General features: G+C 48.5%; 1 protein-coding gene across 2 annotated transcripts in view; it reads right to left on the bottom strand.

Annotated features, from left to right (window-relative positions):
- Positions 1 to 17,500, bottom strand: part of LOC139582814 (prospero homeobox protein 1-like) — a 48,689-nt gene that overhangs the window by 1,790 nt on the left and 29,399 nt on the right. For both annotated transcript variants that reach the window (XM_071413174.1, XM_071413175.1), the window contains exon 5: positions 1 to 4,209. This exon is cut by the window's left edge and continues 1,790 nt beyond it. In XM_071413174.1, the coding sequence (XP_071269275.1) occupies positions 4,024 to 4,209 (186 nt within the window). In that variant the 3' untranslated portion in view covers positions 1 to 4,023. The remainder of the gene's footprint in view (positions 4,210 to 17,500) is intronic.

Raw genomic sequence — 17,500 nt, 5'->3', positions numbered from 1 at the left:
AAAAAGTAAGAAATCACAAAAAATACTCTCAAAACGTCATGCTTCATGACACAATTCCTGACAGAGATCCTTCCCAAAAGTTCACTCCTATTAGCTTTTTTGTAATAAATTTGTATTTTACAATTTAAAAAAAGATATATATGCAGTTCGATATCAATTGAAACCAAACAAAGATCCTTCTAATCCAGTTAAAGAAGAGTTGTTATTACCCAGCAGTAATCTGTTTAGAAATAAGAGTCAGGAATAATCTGTTCAGCTGCACAATGCACAGGAACTCCTTCTTAGGGTGGGGTTGTAGGGGGGGAAGGGAGAGGGGATGGGGGGTGATATTAATCCGTGTATCAGATAAAAGTGTCCTTCCTATCCTTTGTTTTGTGTTACAGGTTCTTTTAAGCCTTTGGCTGGTGCTTTGAAACACAGACAAACCCATCATCCCCGCTCTCAGGACTTGGATCTTAAGAAGAACTGTGTCTGCGGGTGAACATAATGAAGGGAGTAGCTCTCCGCCTTTCTCTCCTCCTTTTGTCAGGCGCTTTGTGCCGCCTTTACAAGTCAGCAGGTTAACCTGCTTCTTTTCATCTTGTGACACACCAAACCAAAGCCGACGTGGCTGAGGTCGGGGCGATGACCAGCGAGCACACACACACACACACACACACACACACACACACACACACACACACACACACACACACACACACACACACACACACACACACACACACACACACACACACACACACACACACACACACACACACACATAGCACACACGCGCACGTACGCACACGCACGCACTCACTCACACACAGTAGCCTATGTGATCTTTCAGTGCTTAGAATGTACTTCAAAGGACAAGTAACTACTAGTTGCTACATTGTATTAGTAGTCAGTGCAGGTAGCTTCAGACAAAACAAGATAACAGGATTCAACTAGATCAAAATGTTGAATGTCAACGTATTTCACTGGTATGAATCAAGGAATGGTGTTTATGTATGAATGTATCAATAACTGAATAAACTGTGCATAGGGACTCTCATGGAATTATACTGTATCATTGTCAGAATCTGTAAGTATACATTCTATAGATGCACCTGTTTGGAATTGAGAGGATCATGTGAGCTTTGTTCCATGTTTAGGGTCTTTGGGATCTATTGAATCTGTTTTGCTGAAGCGTTACAGACTGCAAGATAGAAATTTAAAGGTAATTTCCTATTGAGCTGACATCTGCAGTGCGGGAACATTGCCTTTAAATTTCAATCACGCTGTAACGCTGAATTTCCACAGACAGATTGAATAGAGCCCTTTTGTCTCTGTCTTTATGGTTCTGAGAGGTTCATTTCCCTCTAGGCTGAGTGGTGACCTCTAACCTTGCATTGTTCAGGGAGAAAGGAGCAGCTAGCACTGAGCCAGGTGAATATTGCAGAGAAGAAGACATAGGAGGGGAAAGGTGTCTGTGTCCATACAATTACTATTAATGAACATCTGTGTGTCTCTATTCTCTCCATTTTTCCCTGACCTTGTGAGCTGACAAGGTAAGACTCGAGGACACCGTTTTAGGCTATAGCTAGAATCATTTTTTTCTGGTCAGCTGACATGGTCTGGAAAATATACATCTCTTCCTCCCATCTCTCCTCACTCCCTCTAACATTTGGCTATCTATTCGTTTAACTGCTTTTAAATACAATTCCATCAAATATTAGTACAGTGCTTTGTAGTAAAATATTAAATAAACTTTTAATTTGCTTGGAAAGTAGCTTCATATTTTTTCTCATAGTTAACCTTGTCATTAGCTTCATCACAGAATGAACGAGTTTTACTATTTATGTTGCTGAGATAAATTGCATTGCAAAAAGCCATTATCACAGAGAAAACTGTGGCCTTCCCAGTTCCACTTTATTTTCCAGTCCTTTTATTAAACTACTATGTTTACTTGGTATTAAAGTACCTGGTACTGTTAATGGTAACAACAGAATAATGAGCTAATAATTATACTTTAGTTTGTCTGGGATTTATGCACCACTGTATACCATTTAATCCCTGGTCATATCTCCTTCATTTTGAATAAATGAAGTAGCAGTAAGTAGCTTCCGCTCCTCATTGGACTGTAAAATAAAGCATTACCGCCTTCCCTTTCATCCACACATGCCATGTCCCACCAACTGTGTAGTATGTATGAATGAATGATGAAATCCTGAATGAATGGCCCGTAAATGTGCGGGGCTAACATGTGCGACATTGCTATTTCAACGCTGGAGTCGATGTGGATGGCCTTGAAACAATGACGAGTCATAAAGTCAGACAGTAACCGGTCTGTCTTAATGCACTCAACAGCGCCAAAAGGTTACACGCTGCGTGTTTCTGTGTGTGTGTGTTTCTCTGTGCGCGTGTGGTATGTATTTGTGCATGTGCATGTGTGTGTGTGTGTGTGTGTGTGTGTGTGTGTGTGTGTGTGTGTGTGTGTGTGTGTGTGTGTGTGTGTGTGTGTGTGTGTGTGTGTGTGTGTGTGTGTGTGTGTGTGTGTGTGTGTGTGTGTGTGTGTGTGCCGATGCCTACAGACCTCTGCATTGTTTTCTATTTGTGTTAAGCCTAGGGTTGAGACTCATGTTCCCCTTCTGTTTTTACTTGAGCCCCAGGACTGAGGCCTACTCCCTCCTCCAGTGTATGCCTTATCAGCAGAGAAGATCAAGCACAACTTGGACCCACACAAACAGACAGAGGGGGGGATGGGGGATATGAAATGAAATGAGAAAGAGGCTTGTGCCTAAATTGCTCAGAGAAAAGTAATTATATGTAGAGAATTTATACTCTTTCGGAATATTAATAATAATTTATTTTCTGTAACGTTGTCAAGAGACAAACAAATCTGTGCCAATCTTTAGCAAGCAATGATGACAAATAATAATAATAACAACAACAGGAATAATAATATACACTCAATAAACACAATACCCTACTCGCAGAAAACACACTTCAAAACATCATGGTAGAGCTCATTAGGTGGCTGATACCAGTCCAGTTAAGTATACCAGTCCAGACCAGTACTAGTTTTCCAGACCAGTACTAGTAGTCCAGACCAGTATACCAGTCCAGACCAGTATACCAGTCCAGACCAGCATACCAGTCCAGGCCAGTACTAGTAGTCCAGACCAGTATACCAGTCCAGACCAGTAGCAGTAGTCCAGACCAGTATACCAGTTCAGACCAGTAGTAGTAGTCCAGACCAGTATACCAGTCCAGACCAGTAGCAGTAGTCCAGACCAGTATACCAGTCCAGACCAGTAGTCCAGACCAGTACTAGTAGTCCAGACCAGTAGTAGTAGTCCAGACCAGTATACCAGTCCAGACCAGTACCAGTAGTCCAGACCAGTATACCAGTCCAGACCAGTAGTCCAGACCAGTACTAGTAGTCCAGTATAGTCCAGCAGTTAATAAAGTCATTAGGCTGCAGGCAGCATGGTGTAGTGTGTTGTCCTCCCTGGGACAGCCATAGTAGTGGGAACCGCCTATTAGGGAGCAACCTTGCACAGTGGGGTGAGCCTATTGAGCACCCCACTAACATAGGGCCCCTCTGTAGTGTAGTGGCCAAAGTCTATTGGTGACCACACTAGGATTGTAGGGTCCTCCTTAGAGTAGGTAGGGTACAGGCTAGTGGGAAGCCCCTCCCTGCGCATAGTGGGGATCCCTCCCTAGTGTTTCTAGTCAATCAGGGCAGATAGGTCAGGGTTCACACAGTCCAAAACACCCAATAGGATCAACGTCTCTTCAGATCAGCAGAATCATTTAAAAAACAAAGAATAATCCTAATCATGGGAATAATAACAACAACACAATAGTTAGATCATTTAGGAACAGCCCAGTAGGCTTCAGATGGGGAGGAATGCTACTTCATACTTCATACATGAACAAAAAAACTGGAAAATCATAGAATAGGGAAAGAAATAAAATTATGAAAATCTGAAAAAGCAGAAAGCATCGGGCGGGGGGGCGGGGGGAGCGGAGGCGGAGGCGGGGCAGGGATGGTTACTCATGTAGAAGCTCCTGGAGACAGTTGGGTGATTTGAAGACCTCGGGCACATCGCTGTCCAGCTTGCAGATCACCTTGTAAATGGCTTTTTTCCAGGATGGGTCCACGTCTTTGCCTGCCACGATGGCATTGAAGAACTCACGCAGCGTGATCTGAGCCACCTCCAGGAACCTCTCTGGAACCTGCACCAACACAGACAGAAGACAGGGGGCGTTAGTTCAGGTTCTCCTGATGGCTTGAGCACAGTGAGAGCAACACCATAACAGTGGGTTTGATGACTACAACAGCCGTATACTGTATACTGAATATATGCATGAACTGTAACAAACATATTAGAATATTATCAGACCATAATATTTACTCCTCCGAATATTTATATATTTCTTAACTCCATTCTTTTACTTTTAGATGTGTGTATTGTTGTGTATTGTTAGATACTACTGCACTGTTGGAGCTAGAAACACAAGCGTTTCGATTCACCCACAATAACATCTGCTAAATGTGTATGTGACCAATTAAATGAATGAACGGTCTCACATTTTGCAAAAATTGTAGTTGTGGGGTGGGAAGTCATTGTATCATTTACAGTAACACTCTGTTTTTATGTGAAACAGAATAAAGGGTTTAGTTAGTGGCTGTGATGAGAAGCCCTGTGGTGTTCTGTAATATTGTGTATCTCCTGCCTCTTCAGTCGCTACTTCCTTAAAAAGCCCACTGAAATCCACACTTGTATTGCGACTTACGACGGCTCATTTCTTGTCAATTCTGAGGTTTATATCACCACCTTCCTCCTCCCCCCAGCTTCAGAAAGACGTCTTTATGAGTGTACTGTAAATCTGAACCCAAACAACCGCATGCAGGGAGCCTGAAAAGAGGAAGTAAAATGCTTTGGGAACACAGATACACAGGCTCTTTAGTGTCCCTCACAGCTCTGCTCACTGACACCACAGAGATTATTAGTCTGGCAAAGATCTGTGACACCTTCCACCGAGCCAGCACTCACACACACATGCACGTCTGCACACATAGACACACACCTCTTGAGCCAAGGAGATGACACATCCCACACTGTGAGAGAGAGAGACATGACGCACACACGTGTGCATGCAGGCGTGCCCACACACACACACACACACACACACACACACACACACACACACACACACACACACACACACACACACACACACACACACACACACACACACACACACACACACACACACACACACACACACACACACAAACACACACAAACACACACAGCCCTGGTATATTTGGCTGAACCTCTCTCCTTCACTCAAAGCCCCAGAGCGATGCAGCCTTCAGGGGTCACCTGCTTGGATAATGCTGACTGCCTCCCTGCCTGTCCGCCTCCCTCTACAGCCACAGACCCACACACACACACATATACACACACCACACACACATAGAAACACACACAGGCAGACACGCTCAGACACACTCACACACCCAGCAGCTTGCCCAAACGCCTGACTGTGCGCACTCGGCTCCTCTCCTCCTGTGTCCTGCAGATACTCATCAGGAGTGTCAGGACACAGCAAGGTTAGTGGCCACCGGAACACACCGGAACACACACACAGGCAGCACTGGACAGCCAAACACCCCCCTCAGGGTGATGAATGGAGTCTCTCTCTCTCTGTGTGTGTGTGTGTGTGTGTGTGTGTGTGTGTGTGTGTGTGTGTGTGTGTGTGTGTGTGTGTGTGTGTGTGTGTGTGTGTGTGTGTGTGTGTGTGTGTGTGTGTGTGTGTGTGTGTGTGTGTGTGTGTGTGTGTCCACAGCTCTGTGTGAAAAGGTGAATCATGAATAAGAAAGTGTATGACTGATTATTTGTTTTTGTAATTGTGTGCTAGAACAGTAGAAGTGTCATCCAGTCACAACAATTCATTCAACCTATCGTAAAAACACCTCATCTTATTCATGTATAACTACTTAACGACACAATCTAAAAAATAGAGTCAATTCTGTTTGGGCTTGTGCCACTGAAAAACAGTGACTCATTGACCTGGGAAGCAGCAGACTGTGACCCTATAGACACCAGCCCGGCAGGCAGGAAGGCAGGCAGCAGTCTAGTGCAGTGCGAGACGCAGGGAGTGCTGCATTACTAAGAATATTCCTGCATGGAATTTCTCCTGACGTTTTGACTATAAAAGGACAGTAAAATGCTGACTGCAAGGAGAAGGCAATGTCAAGGAGAAAAGGGTATTGGTATTTCAGATCCTCTTGACTGAGAGAGCGAGAGGGAGGGGGAGGGAGAGCCGAGGGAAGGAGTGGTGAGGGAAGTAGAGAGAGGATGAGGGAGGAAGAGGGTGCAAGTGAGAAAGTAAAGACTGAATAGAAGCAGTGAAAGGGTGAGAGGAAAGGGTGAGAAGAGAGTGTGAGAGGAGAGGTTGAGAGGAGAGGGTGAGAGGAGAGGAGAGGGAATGAGGAGAGGGTGAGAGAAGAGGGTGAGAGGAGAGGGTGAGAGGAGAGGGAGAGAGGAGAGGAGAGGGAATGAGGAGAGGGTGAGAGGAGAGGGTGAGAGGAGAGGAGAGGGAATGAGGAGAGGGTGAGAGGAGAGGGTGAGAGGAGAGGGAGAGAGGAGAGGGTGAGAGGAGAGGGAGAGAGGAGAGGAGAGGGAGAGAGGAGAGGGAATGAGGAGAGGGTGAGAGGAGAGGGAGAGAGGAGAGTGTGAGAGGAGAGGGAATGAGGAGAGGGTGAGAGGAGAGGGAGAGAGGAGAGGGTGAGAGGAGAGGGAGAGAGGAGAGGAGAGGGAGAGAGGAGAGGGAATGAGGAGAGGGTGAGAGGAGAGGGAGAGAGGAGAGGGTGAGAGGAGAGGGAATGAGGAGAGGGTGAGAGGAGAGGGGAGAGGATGGGAGAGAGGAGAGGGAGAGAGGAGAGGTGAGAGGGGAGAGGAGAGGTGAGAGGAGAGGGTGAGAGGAGAGAGTGAGAGGAGAGGTTGAGAGGAGAGGGTGAGAGGAGAGGGAATGAGGAGAGGGTGAGAGGAGAAGGAGAGGGGAGAGGATGGGATGAGAGGGAGAGAGGAGAGGGTGAGAGGATAGGGTGAGATGAGAGGGGAGAGGGAGAGAGGAGAGGTGAGAGGGGAGAGGGAGAGAGGAGAGGTGAGAGGGAGAGGGTGAGAGTGAGAGGAGAGGGTGAGAGGAGAGGTTGAGAGGTTGAGAGGAGAGGGTGAGAGGAGAGGTTGAGAGGAGAGGGTGAGAGGAGAGGGTGAGAGGAGAGGGTGAGAGGAGAGGTTGAGAGGAGAGGGTGAGCGGAGAGGGTGAGAGGAGAGGGAGAGAGGAGAGGGTGAGAGGAGAGAGAGAGAGGAGAGGGAGAGATGAGAGGATGGGATGAGAGGGAGAGGGAGAGAGGAGAGGGCGAGAGGAAAGGGAGAGAGTAGAGGGTGAGAGGAGAGGGTGAGATGAGAGGGAAAGGGGAGAGGGAGAGAGGAGAGGTGAGAGGGAGAGGGTGAGAGGAGAGGGTGAGAGGAGAGGGATAGAGAGAGGAGAGGGTGAGAGGAGAGGTGAGAGGAGAAAAGGAGAGGGTGAGAGGAGAGGGTAAGAGGAGAGGGTGAGAGAAGAGGGAGAGAAGAGAGGAGAGAGGGTGAAAGGAGAGGGAGAGAGCAGAGGGATGAGAGGAGAGGGTGAGAGGAGAGAGTGAGAGGAGAGGGTGAGAGGAGAGGGAGAGGGAGAGAGGAGAAGGTGAGAGGAAGGGGTGAGAGGTGAAGATGAGAGGAGAGGGAGAGAGGAGAGTGTGAGAGGGAGAGAGGGTGAATGGAGTGTGAGAGGAGAGGGTGAGAAGGAGGGTGAGAGGAGAGGGAGGGGAGAGGGTGAGAGGAGAGGGAGAGAGGAGAGGGTGAGAGGAGAGGGAGGGGAGAGGGTGAGGGGAGAGAGGAGAGGGAGAGTGGAGAGCGAGAGGAGAGGGAGAGAGAAGAGGGTGAGAGGAGAGGGTAAGTGGAGAGGATGAGAGTAGAGGGAGAGGGAGAAAGGAGAGGGTGAGAGGAGAGGGTGAGAGGAGAGGAGAGGGAGAAAGGAGAGGGAGAGAGGAGAGGGAGAGAGGAGAAGAGAGGGAGAGAGGAGAGGGTGAGAAGAGAAGAAAAGAGAGAGGAGAGGGTGAGAGGAGAGGGTGAGAGGAGAGGGTGAGAGGAGAGGAGAGGGAGAGAGGAGTAGGAGAGGGTGAGAGGAGAGGGTGAGAGGAGAGGGAGAGAGGAGTAGGAGAGGGTGAGAGGAGAGGGAGAGAGGAGAGGGAGGAGAGGGTGAGAGGAGGGAGAAAGTAGAGGGAGAGAGGAGAGAGGAGAGGGGGAGAGGGTGAGAGGAGAGAGAAAGTAGAGGGAGAAAGTAGAGGTAGAGAGGAGAGGGTGAGAGGGAGAGAGGAGAGGTAGGAGAGGATGAGAGGAGAGGGAGATGTAAGTGGAGAGAGAAAGCAGGAGCAAGAGAGAGTGGGAGTTATTCTTGTCCCTGATCCCTTTGTCTGTGATTGTGTGTGTGTGTGTGTGTGTGTGTGTGTGTGTGTGTGTGTGTGTGTGTGTGTGTGTGTGTGTGTGTGTGTGTGTGTGTGTGTGTGTGTGTGTGTGTGTGTGCGTGTGCGTGTGCGTGTGTGTGTGTGTGTACGAGCTGGTGTGTGTGTGCGTGTGCGTGTGTGTGTGTGTGTGTACGAGCTGCCTGGTTGTCGTGGCCAGCAGAAAGCTTTAACTGTTTTGTCCCCCTTTCTGTCCCCTCTCCGTCCCCCCCTGCTTCCCCATCCCTCCCTCCCTCGGGTCAGCTGTTGGGCCTTTGTTCCAGAGGCATTGTGGGGGATTATCCTGTGTGGCTGCTCATTCGCTCGGTTGGCCGGTAAACAGGGCCAATCGCAACGCTCACAATCCTTCATACATATTTCATAGGGCTTTTAACAACTTCTCGCTGTCCAAATTAAAGGAGGGCCCTACAAAGACACAGAGAGGAGAGAGTGATGTCTGAAAGAGGCTGGCAGAAAAGGTTGGGGGATAACAGAATAAAGGTAAAGAGAGAGAGAGGGGTGGGGAGAGGGGTGGGGGGCTGAAAAAGGCAAATAGGGTGACTGAATGAAAGGAACGACGAATCTGAAGCTGACCTCTCTAAGTCAACCACAGACAGACAGACAGACAGACAGACAGACAGACAGACAGACAGACAGACAGACAGACAGACAGACAGACAGACAGACAGACAGACAGACAGACAGACAGACAGACAGACAGACAGACAGACAGACAGACAGACAGACAGACAGACACACACACACACACACACACACACACACACACACAATGGTGCAGCACTGCGAGTCACATTCCCTTTCTGCTGATGAAGACATCAGACTTTCTGGAATATAAATGTTTTGTCCTGCCACTCAGTGTGTTCTGGACAGGGGAGTGAGGGGGGGGGGGGGGGGAGACAGAGGGATAGAAGTTGGAAGTGAGTGAGGGAGAGAGGGAGACAGAGGGATAGAGGATGGGAGAGAGGGAGGGAGAGAGGGAGACAGAGGGATAGAGGATGGGAGAGAGGGAGGGAGAGACGGAGACAGAGGGATAGAGGATGGGAGAGAGGGAGGGAGAGAGGGAGACAGAGGGATAGAGGATGGGAGAGAGGGAGGGAGAGAGGGAGACAGAGGGATAGAGGATGGGAGAGAGGGAGGGAGAGAGGGAGACAGAGGGATAGAGGATGGGAGAGAGGGAGGGAGAGAGGGAGACAGAGGGATAGAGGATGGGAGAGAGGGAGGGAGAGTGGGAGGTGGGGCAGTGAAAGTGTCCAAAACAAGAGCTTTCATAAAAAGAGATACCATGCTGCTCTTCCCCAGTGTAACACAATATGAGAAGAGGAAAGGAAAAGAGAGGGAGAGATAGAGAAAGAAAGAACAAAAAAAAGTGTTGTTGGCAAAATCAAGGCGCTAATATTTTACCCAGCATTCATTCATCTCACTGTGTACTCTCTCTCGCTCACACACACACATACACAGACTGGTCACTAGAAATAGCCAGCAATTTCGGACGTTTGAGGAGGTCCCCAGAATGTCTATACACGCCTTCCTCGACACTCACAATGTTGTTTTTTACCATTACACAGCAGTGGGCCTCTAACGCTCGGCGCGCGCTGCTTAGACCACTGCACTACCACAGTTCTGTGCGCTAGCAAGCCATGAGAATACTTGATGGTAACAGCTCGTCGTTCATTCTTTTGTTTTCAGTCTTCCCCAAACCATAGACCTAACATGAACCACTCAGAACGAATATATCTAAACTTGAAGTCGATTCTGTTTTGACCCTGTAACCACGCGGAAACTAGGAGATCTTGTTGCGGCCACATACATGTAACCCCCACCCCCCCTGCATGGACCAACACAAGTCCTGCTGTCAGTATAGTAAATATTGAGCAAGAGAAGACAACCTAACAGCCCACTACTGAGAACAGAGGGGGTGAGACGAGGAGACGAGGGGGTTTTGTGGACAAGCGGCACAGATGAGGCATTTAATCACTCTCATTCATTCTCTGTCCCCCTTAACCCCCCCACCCACCCACCCCCCCCTCTCTCTCGTGACAGGTTGCTTTGAGACAGAGGGATAAGCTCTCCTGCAGAAAGGGGGAATCGGATTTCCTATTTTTTGATGAGATAATAAAATATGACAGAGGACAATGGCAGCGCCTAGACTGCTGGGGGCTATTCACACAACATCATCCAGGCTGTCTTAAGACTGCTTAAACCAACAGCAGAAAGGTAGCCAGCCATGGGGCCTAAATCCACTCCTGTTCAACGGGACGCTGTGTGTGTGGTGTATCTGTGTGTTTGTTCTGTAAAGCCTGAGAAAGCCCCTCTATGTGACTCAGTGTATAGTGTTTGTTTGGCCAGCGTGTTTTCTCCCTGCCTTTGGGAACTGTCAGGAGATGTATTGCACCTTCTATTTGCTCAGCGCTGGACAAACAAAATGAGACCCTGGAAGATAAGCTCTGTGTGCGCTGGACTAGCCTTGAAGGATGCATGCCACCGAGGGAACCCACATGCTCTGAGTTCCCCTGGGTTAATTCCTAACCCGCTCCGGGCTCCCGGCCTGGGAATAGGAACGCTTCCCATACCTTTTTCATCTGGGTGAGGGACACTCCAGGATTTTACTTTCCATTGAATTCTGTGGATGTTGAGCTCTTACACCGGAACACAGTTTCTTTCATACATTTAACCAGCTTCAACTCCTGAATGGTCGATGTTGGACACTGTTCAGCAGGGAAGCACAATCTGAACTTGAGAAAATAAAATGTCTTAGTTGACTACAACCAGATTTTCCCAGAAACATCACACAGACAACCCTGTTTATCAACTCCAATCAATCATCTACAAAGGCCTTGATAAGCTCTTGGACTGCACTGTCACTTTGGGCAAACAGAACCCATGCCCCCTTCCTCCCCCTCTTCCTCACGCCACCGCACTTCAGCTGATAAGACAATGCCATGGCTGAAGAGTCCAAGAGAAAAGGAGAGGGGGAAGAAAAGAGAGGAGGAAAGAAGAGAGGAGAGGGGCAGTGTAAATCGGCTGCTGGTCGTACTGACAGTGACAGGGAGATGGAGGAGGGGGCCTTGGGGCCCTAGCTGAAGCCTTGCCGAGCTGCTGCCTGCCTACGTCTGTGTTTTCCTTGTGGGAGAAAACACTGGGCCAGTGTCATCTGTGTGCTTCTCAAGGTGTACCACATCATCTGTGTGCTTCTCAAGGTGTACCACATCATCTGTGTGCTTCTCGAGGTGTACCACATCATCTGTGTGCTTCTCAAGGTGTACCACATCATCTGTGTGCTTCTCAAGGTGTACCACATCATCTGTGTGCTTCTCAAGGTGTACCACATCATCTGTGTGCTTCTCAAGGTGTACCACATCATCTGTGTGCTTCTCAAGGTGTACCACATCATCTGTGTGCTTCTCAAGGTGTACCACATCATCTGTGTGCTTCTCAAGGTGTACCACATCATCTGTGTCCTTCTCGAGGTGTACCACATCATCTGTGTGCTTCTCAAGGTGTACCACATCATCTGTGTGCTTCTCGAGGTGTACCACATCATATGTGTGCTTCTCAAGGTGTACCACATCATCTGTGTGCTTCTCGAGGTGTACCACATCATCTGTGTGCTTCTCAAGGTATACCACATCATCTGTGTGCTTCTCGAGGTGTACCACATCATCTGTGTGCTTCTCAAGGTGTACCACATCATCTGTGTGCTTCTCGAGGTGTACCACATCATCTGTGTGCTTCTCAAGGTGTACCACATCATCTGTGTGCTTCTCGAGGTGTACCACATCATCTGTGTGCTTCTCAAGGTGTACCACATCATCTGTGTGCTTCTCGAGGTGTACCACATCATCTGTGTGCTTCTCAAGGTGTACCACATCATCTGTGTGCTTCTCGAGGTGTACCACATCATCTGTGTGCTTCTCAAGGTGTACCACATCATCTGTGTGCTTCTCAAGGTGTACCACATCATCTGTGTGCTTCTCAAGGTGTACCACATCATCGGTGTGCTTCTCAAGGTGTACCACATCATCTGTGTGCTTCTCAAGGTATACCACATCATCTGTGTGCTTCTCAAGGTGTACCACATCATCTGTGTACTTCTCAAGGTATACCACAGGCAGGGAGAAAACGCTGGGTCAGTGTCATCTGTGTACATCTCAAGGTGTACCACATCTGTGTGCTTCTCAAGGTGTACCACATCATCTGTGTACTTCTCAAGGTATACCACAGGCAGGGAGAAAACGCTGGGTCAGTGTCATCTGTGTACATCTCAAGGTGTACCACATCATCTGTGTGCTTCTCAAGGTATACCACAGGCAGGGAGAAAACACTGGGTCAGCGTCATCTGTGTACTTCTCAAGGTGTACCACATCATCTGTGTGCTTCTCAAGGTGTACCACATCATCTGTGTGCTTCTCAAGGTGTACCACATCATCTGTGTATTTCTCAAGGTGTACCACATCATCTGTGTGCTTCTAAAGGTGTACCACATCATCTGTGTGCTTCTCAAGGTGTACCACATCATCTGTGTGCTTCTCAAGGTATACCACAGGCAGGGAGAAAACACTGGGTCAGCGTCATCTGTGTACTTCTCAAGGTATACCACAGGCAGGGAGAAAACACTGGGCCAGCGTCATCTGTGTACTTCTCAAGGTGTACCACATCATCTGTGTGCTTCTCAAGGTGTACCACATCATCTGTGTGCTTCTCAAGGTGTACCACATCATCTGTGTGCTTCTCAAGGTGTACCACATCATCTGTGTGCTTCTCAAGGTGTACCACATCATCTGTGTCCTTCTCGAGGTGTACCACATCATCTGTGTGCTTCTCAAGGTGTACCACATCATCTGTGTGCTTCTCGAGGTGTACCACATCATATGTGTGCTTCTCAAGGTGTACCACATCATCTGTGTGCTTCTCGAGGTGTACCACATCATCTGTGTGCTTCTCAAGGTATACCACATCATCTGTGTGCTTCTCGAGGTGTACCACATCATCTGTGTGCTTCTCAAGGTGTACCACATCATCTGTGTGCTTCTCGAGGTGTACCACATCATCTGTGTGCTTCTCAAGGTGTACCACATCATCTGTGTGCTTCTCGAGGTGTACCACATCATCTGTGTGCTTCTCAAGGTGTACCACATCATCTGTGTGCTTCTCGAGGTGTACCACATCATCTGTGTGCTTCTCAAGGTGTACCACATCATCTGTGTGCTTCTCGAGGTGTACCACATCATCTGTGTGCTTCTCAAGGTGTACCACATCATCTGTGTGCTTCTCAAGGTGTACCACATCATCTGTGTGCTTCTCAAGGTGTACCACATCATCGGTGTGCTTCTCAAGGTGTACCACATCATCTGTGTGCTTCTCAAGGTATACCACATCATCTGTGTGCTTCTCAAGGTGTACCACATCATCTGTGTACTTCTCAAGGTATACCACAGGCAGGGAGAAAACGCTGGGTCAGTGTCATCTGTGTACATCTCAAGGTGTACCACATCTGTGTGCTTCTCAAGGTGTACCACATCATCTGTGTACTTCTCAAGGTATACCACAGGCAGGGAGAAAACGCTGGGTCAGTGTCATCTGTGTACATCTCAAGGTGTACCACATCATCTGTGTGCTTCTCAAGGTATACCACAGGCAGGGAGAAAACACTGGGTCAGCGTCATCTGTGTACTTCTCAAGGTGTACCACATCATCTGTGTGCTTCTCAAGGTGTACCACATCATCTGTGTGCTTCTCAAGGTGTACCACATCATCTGTGTATTTCTCAAGGTGTACCACATCATCTGTGTGCTTCTAAAGGTGTACCACATCATCTGTGTGCTTCTCAAGGTGTACCACATCATCTGTGTGCTTCTCAAGGTATACCACAGGCAGGGAGAAAACACTGGGTCAGCGTCATCTGTGTACTTCTCAAGGTATACCACAGGCAGGGAGAAAACACTGGGCCAGCGTCATCTGTGTACTTCTCAAGGTGTACCACATCATCTGTGTGCTTCTCAAGGTGTACCACATCATCTGTGTGCTTCTCAAGGTGTACCACAGGCAGGGTGTCAAGGACGGGACAGGGTCGAAGACGCTGCTGACAAACTCCCATCACTCCTTTCCCTCATCCCCCGCAATCATATCAGGGCCTTGTCTGACATCTCTCCCCTCTCTCCAGATGGGTAGTTAGGCTACTCAGAGAGAGCTGTCCATCAGAGAGAGAGCTGTCTGTTCTCATGTACTTTACACAACTGCAGAATTCAAGGAACACAACTGATACAGCAATACAAGAGAGAAACACAACTCTAGCTTCTGTGCTCTCTGATTCATATCCATTAAGATGAGTAAAAGACACAAACTTCTCTGAAACACACATCACACATTTCATAATGTATTTGATATGCCCCCCCCCCCCCAACACAGCAGAGACTCAGCCGTAGATCTAAATGGGGGTCAGAGAGTGGTGTTGGGGCCTCTGAGGTCAGTAAGCCAGGCCGGATCCCAGAGAGAGGCCAGGGGGTGAAAATAAAGAGGGAATCTGGAAGATAGGACAGGGACATCTGGAGAGGAGGAGAATGGATTGGGGGGAATAGAGAAGCCAGGGATAAGGAGGGTGTTGGTGGGCAGGTTGACAAAGCTGGGGGCAGTAAAGAACAGAGAGAACGAGGGGAATGAGGGAGAGAGAAAGAAAGAGAAAGAGGGGGAATAATGGTGCAGATTGGAGGAGGGATGAAGCTAGGCACTCAACTGACTGGGAAATAGGACGGGTGTGTGGGTGTATGTGTGTAAGGGGGGTCTTTGACACATCTGCAGCTCTGATGCACGCCCTGGTCATTCTGGCATGAGTCCCTTTGCCACGCTTCATTAGTCACCCAAACACACACACACACACACACACACACACACACACACTAAAAATGTCCAGGAATAATGACATAATCAGCAGCTGTGTCACCAGGGAGGCTGCCTCTCACAAGGTGAACAGAGACAGAAGGATGAGGGGAAGAGGGGAAGAGGGGAGGGGGGCAGAAGAGAATAAGAGATGGAATGGACTGGAGTATGAGGTGTGTGTGTATGGAGAGATTTAGAGTGTGTGTATGTGTGTGCCTGTGTGTGTGTGTGCCTGTGTATGTGTGTGTGTGTGTGTGTGTGTGTGTGCGTGCGTGCGTGCGTGCGTGCGAGAGAGAGAGAGAAAGAGAGAGACAAGAGGTGAGGAGATAAGTCAGGCCACAAGGAGTTGTTCCCATTAAGTGAGTCTTCCCCATTCCTGGTGCTCCAGGCTTCAAGCACAGTTCTCCTCATTTAATCAGCACTCAGAATAAAGTGGTTTCCTCTGACACACACACACAAACACACACGGTCACGTACACACTAAAGATGGGACCTGCCAGATATCTCAAACTGAAGCCCTTAATAGCTACAGGGCACTCAGAGAAGAGTAGATGATCCCTTTCTCACTTTTCTCTTCTCTTCTCTCTCTTCTCTTCTCTCTCTCTCTCTTCTCTTCTCTCTCTTTATTCTATTCTATTCTCTTCTCTTCTCTCTCTCTTCTCTTCTCTTCCTCTTCTCTTCTCTTCTCTTCCCTCTCTCTTCTCTCTCTCTTTATTCTCTTCTCTTCTCTTCTCTTCTCTTCTCTTCTCTTCTCTTCTCTTCTCTTCTCTCTCTCTCTCTCTCTCTCTCTCTCTCTCTCTCTTCTCTTCTCTTCTCTCTTCTCTTCTCTTCTCTCTCTTTATTCTTCTCTTCTCTCTCTCTTCTCTTCTCTCTCTTTCTTCTCTTCTCTTCTCTCTATCTTCTCTTATCTTCTCTTCCTTTGCTACTTTCTATCTCCTCTTTCTTTCCACCTTTCTGCCCTACTAGAGGATGATAACGCATAGAGATAACGCTTTAGGTTCCTGAAACTAAAGACTATAAGATGAACAGCTAAAACCATTTTTGGGTGACTCTCACAGAAACCCACAGCACCCTCCACAACACTAGCTACAGTGATACAGTGTTGAAGCAGATGTGTGATTAAGATGTAAATGAGTGTGAGCCTTACAGGCTGATCAGAGTGTTGCTCCTCCTTCCTCTCCTCAGGTCATCATTACTGTTCTCTATTAGACCCTACCGTCTGCCTGCCAGGAACACGGATTTGGACACTTTGGGCTAGTGTGTTAAATGTATCTCTCTCCCTCTCTTTCTTTCTCTCTCGGTCTTTCACACACACACACACACACACACACACACACACACACACACACACACACACACACACACACACACACACACACACACACACACACACACACACACACACACACACACACACACACACACACACTCCATTCAAAGGGAACCCTAGAGGATCTTATTGAAAATCTTACGCCTGTGTGTGTCTGCTCTGTGTGTCTGTCTGTCTGTGTGTGTCTGGTCTGTGTATGTCTGCTCTGTGTGTCTGTCTGTCTGTGTGTGTCTGGTCTGTGTGTGTCTGCTCTGTGTGTCTGTGTGTGTCTGCTCTGTGTGTGTCCACTCAATGGCCGTGACCTTTTAACCCCAAAACCCCCCAGGGTCAAATTCAGGTCATACACAAACCACACCGAACACACCTGCTGTGTACTAGAGAGGAGCAAGAGAACGAGATAGACAGAGGGGAACAGGACAGACATTACCCTCTTGGAAGAGAACAGATGCAGCCCCAAGAGGGAGGAGGAGAGGAGAGGAGAGTGAGGGAGCGAGGGGGAAGGAGAGGAGAGGAGAGGAGAGTGAGGGAGCGAGGGGGAAGGAGAGGAGAGGAGAGTGAGGGAGCGAGGGGGAAGGAGAGGAGAGGTGAGTGAGGGAGCGAGGGGGAAGGAGAGGAGAGGAGAGTGAGGGAGCGAGGGGGAAGGAGAGGAGAGGAGAGGAGAGGAGAGGAGAGGAGAGGAGAGGAGAGGAGAGGAGAGGAGAGGAGAGGAGAGGAGAGTGAGGGAGCGAGGGGGAAGGAGAGGTGAAGCACAG

This window comes from Salvelinus alpinus, chromosome 8, assembly GCF_045679555.1.
Source record: "Salvelinus alpinus chromosome 8, SLU_Salpinus.1, whole genome shotgun sequence".
Lineage (NCBI taxonomy): Eukaryota > Metazoa > Chordata > Actinopteri > Salmoniformes > Salmonidae > Salvelinus > Salvelinus alpinus.
The sequence above is the reverse complement of the archived record's forward strand: the minus strand, read 5'-3'. Positions and strand labels throughout refer to the sequence as shown.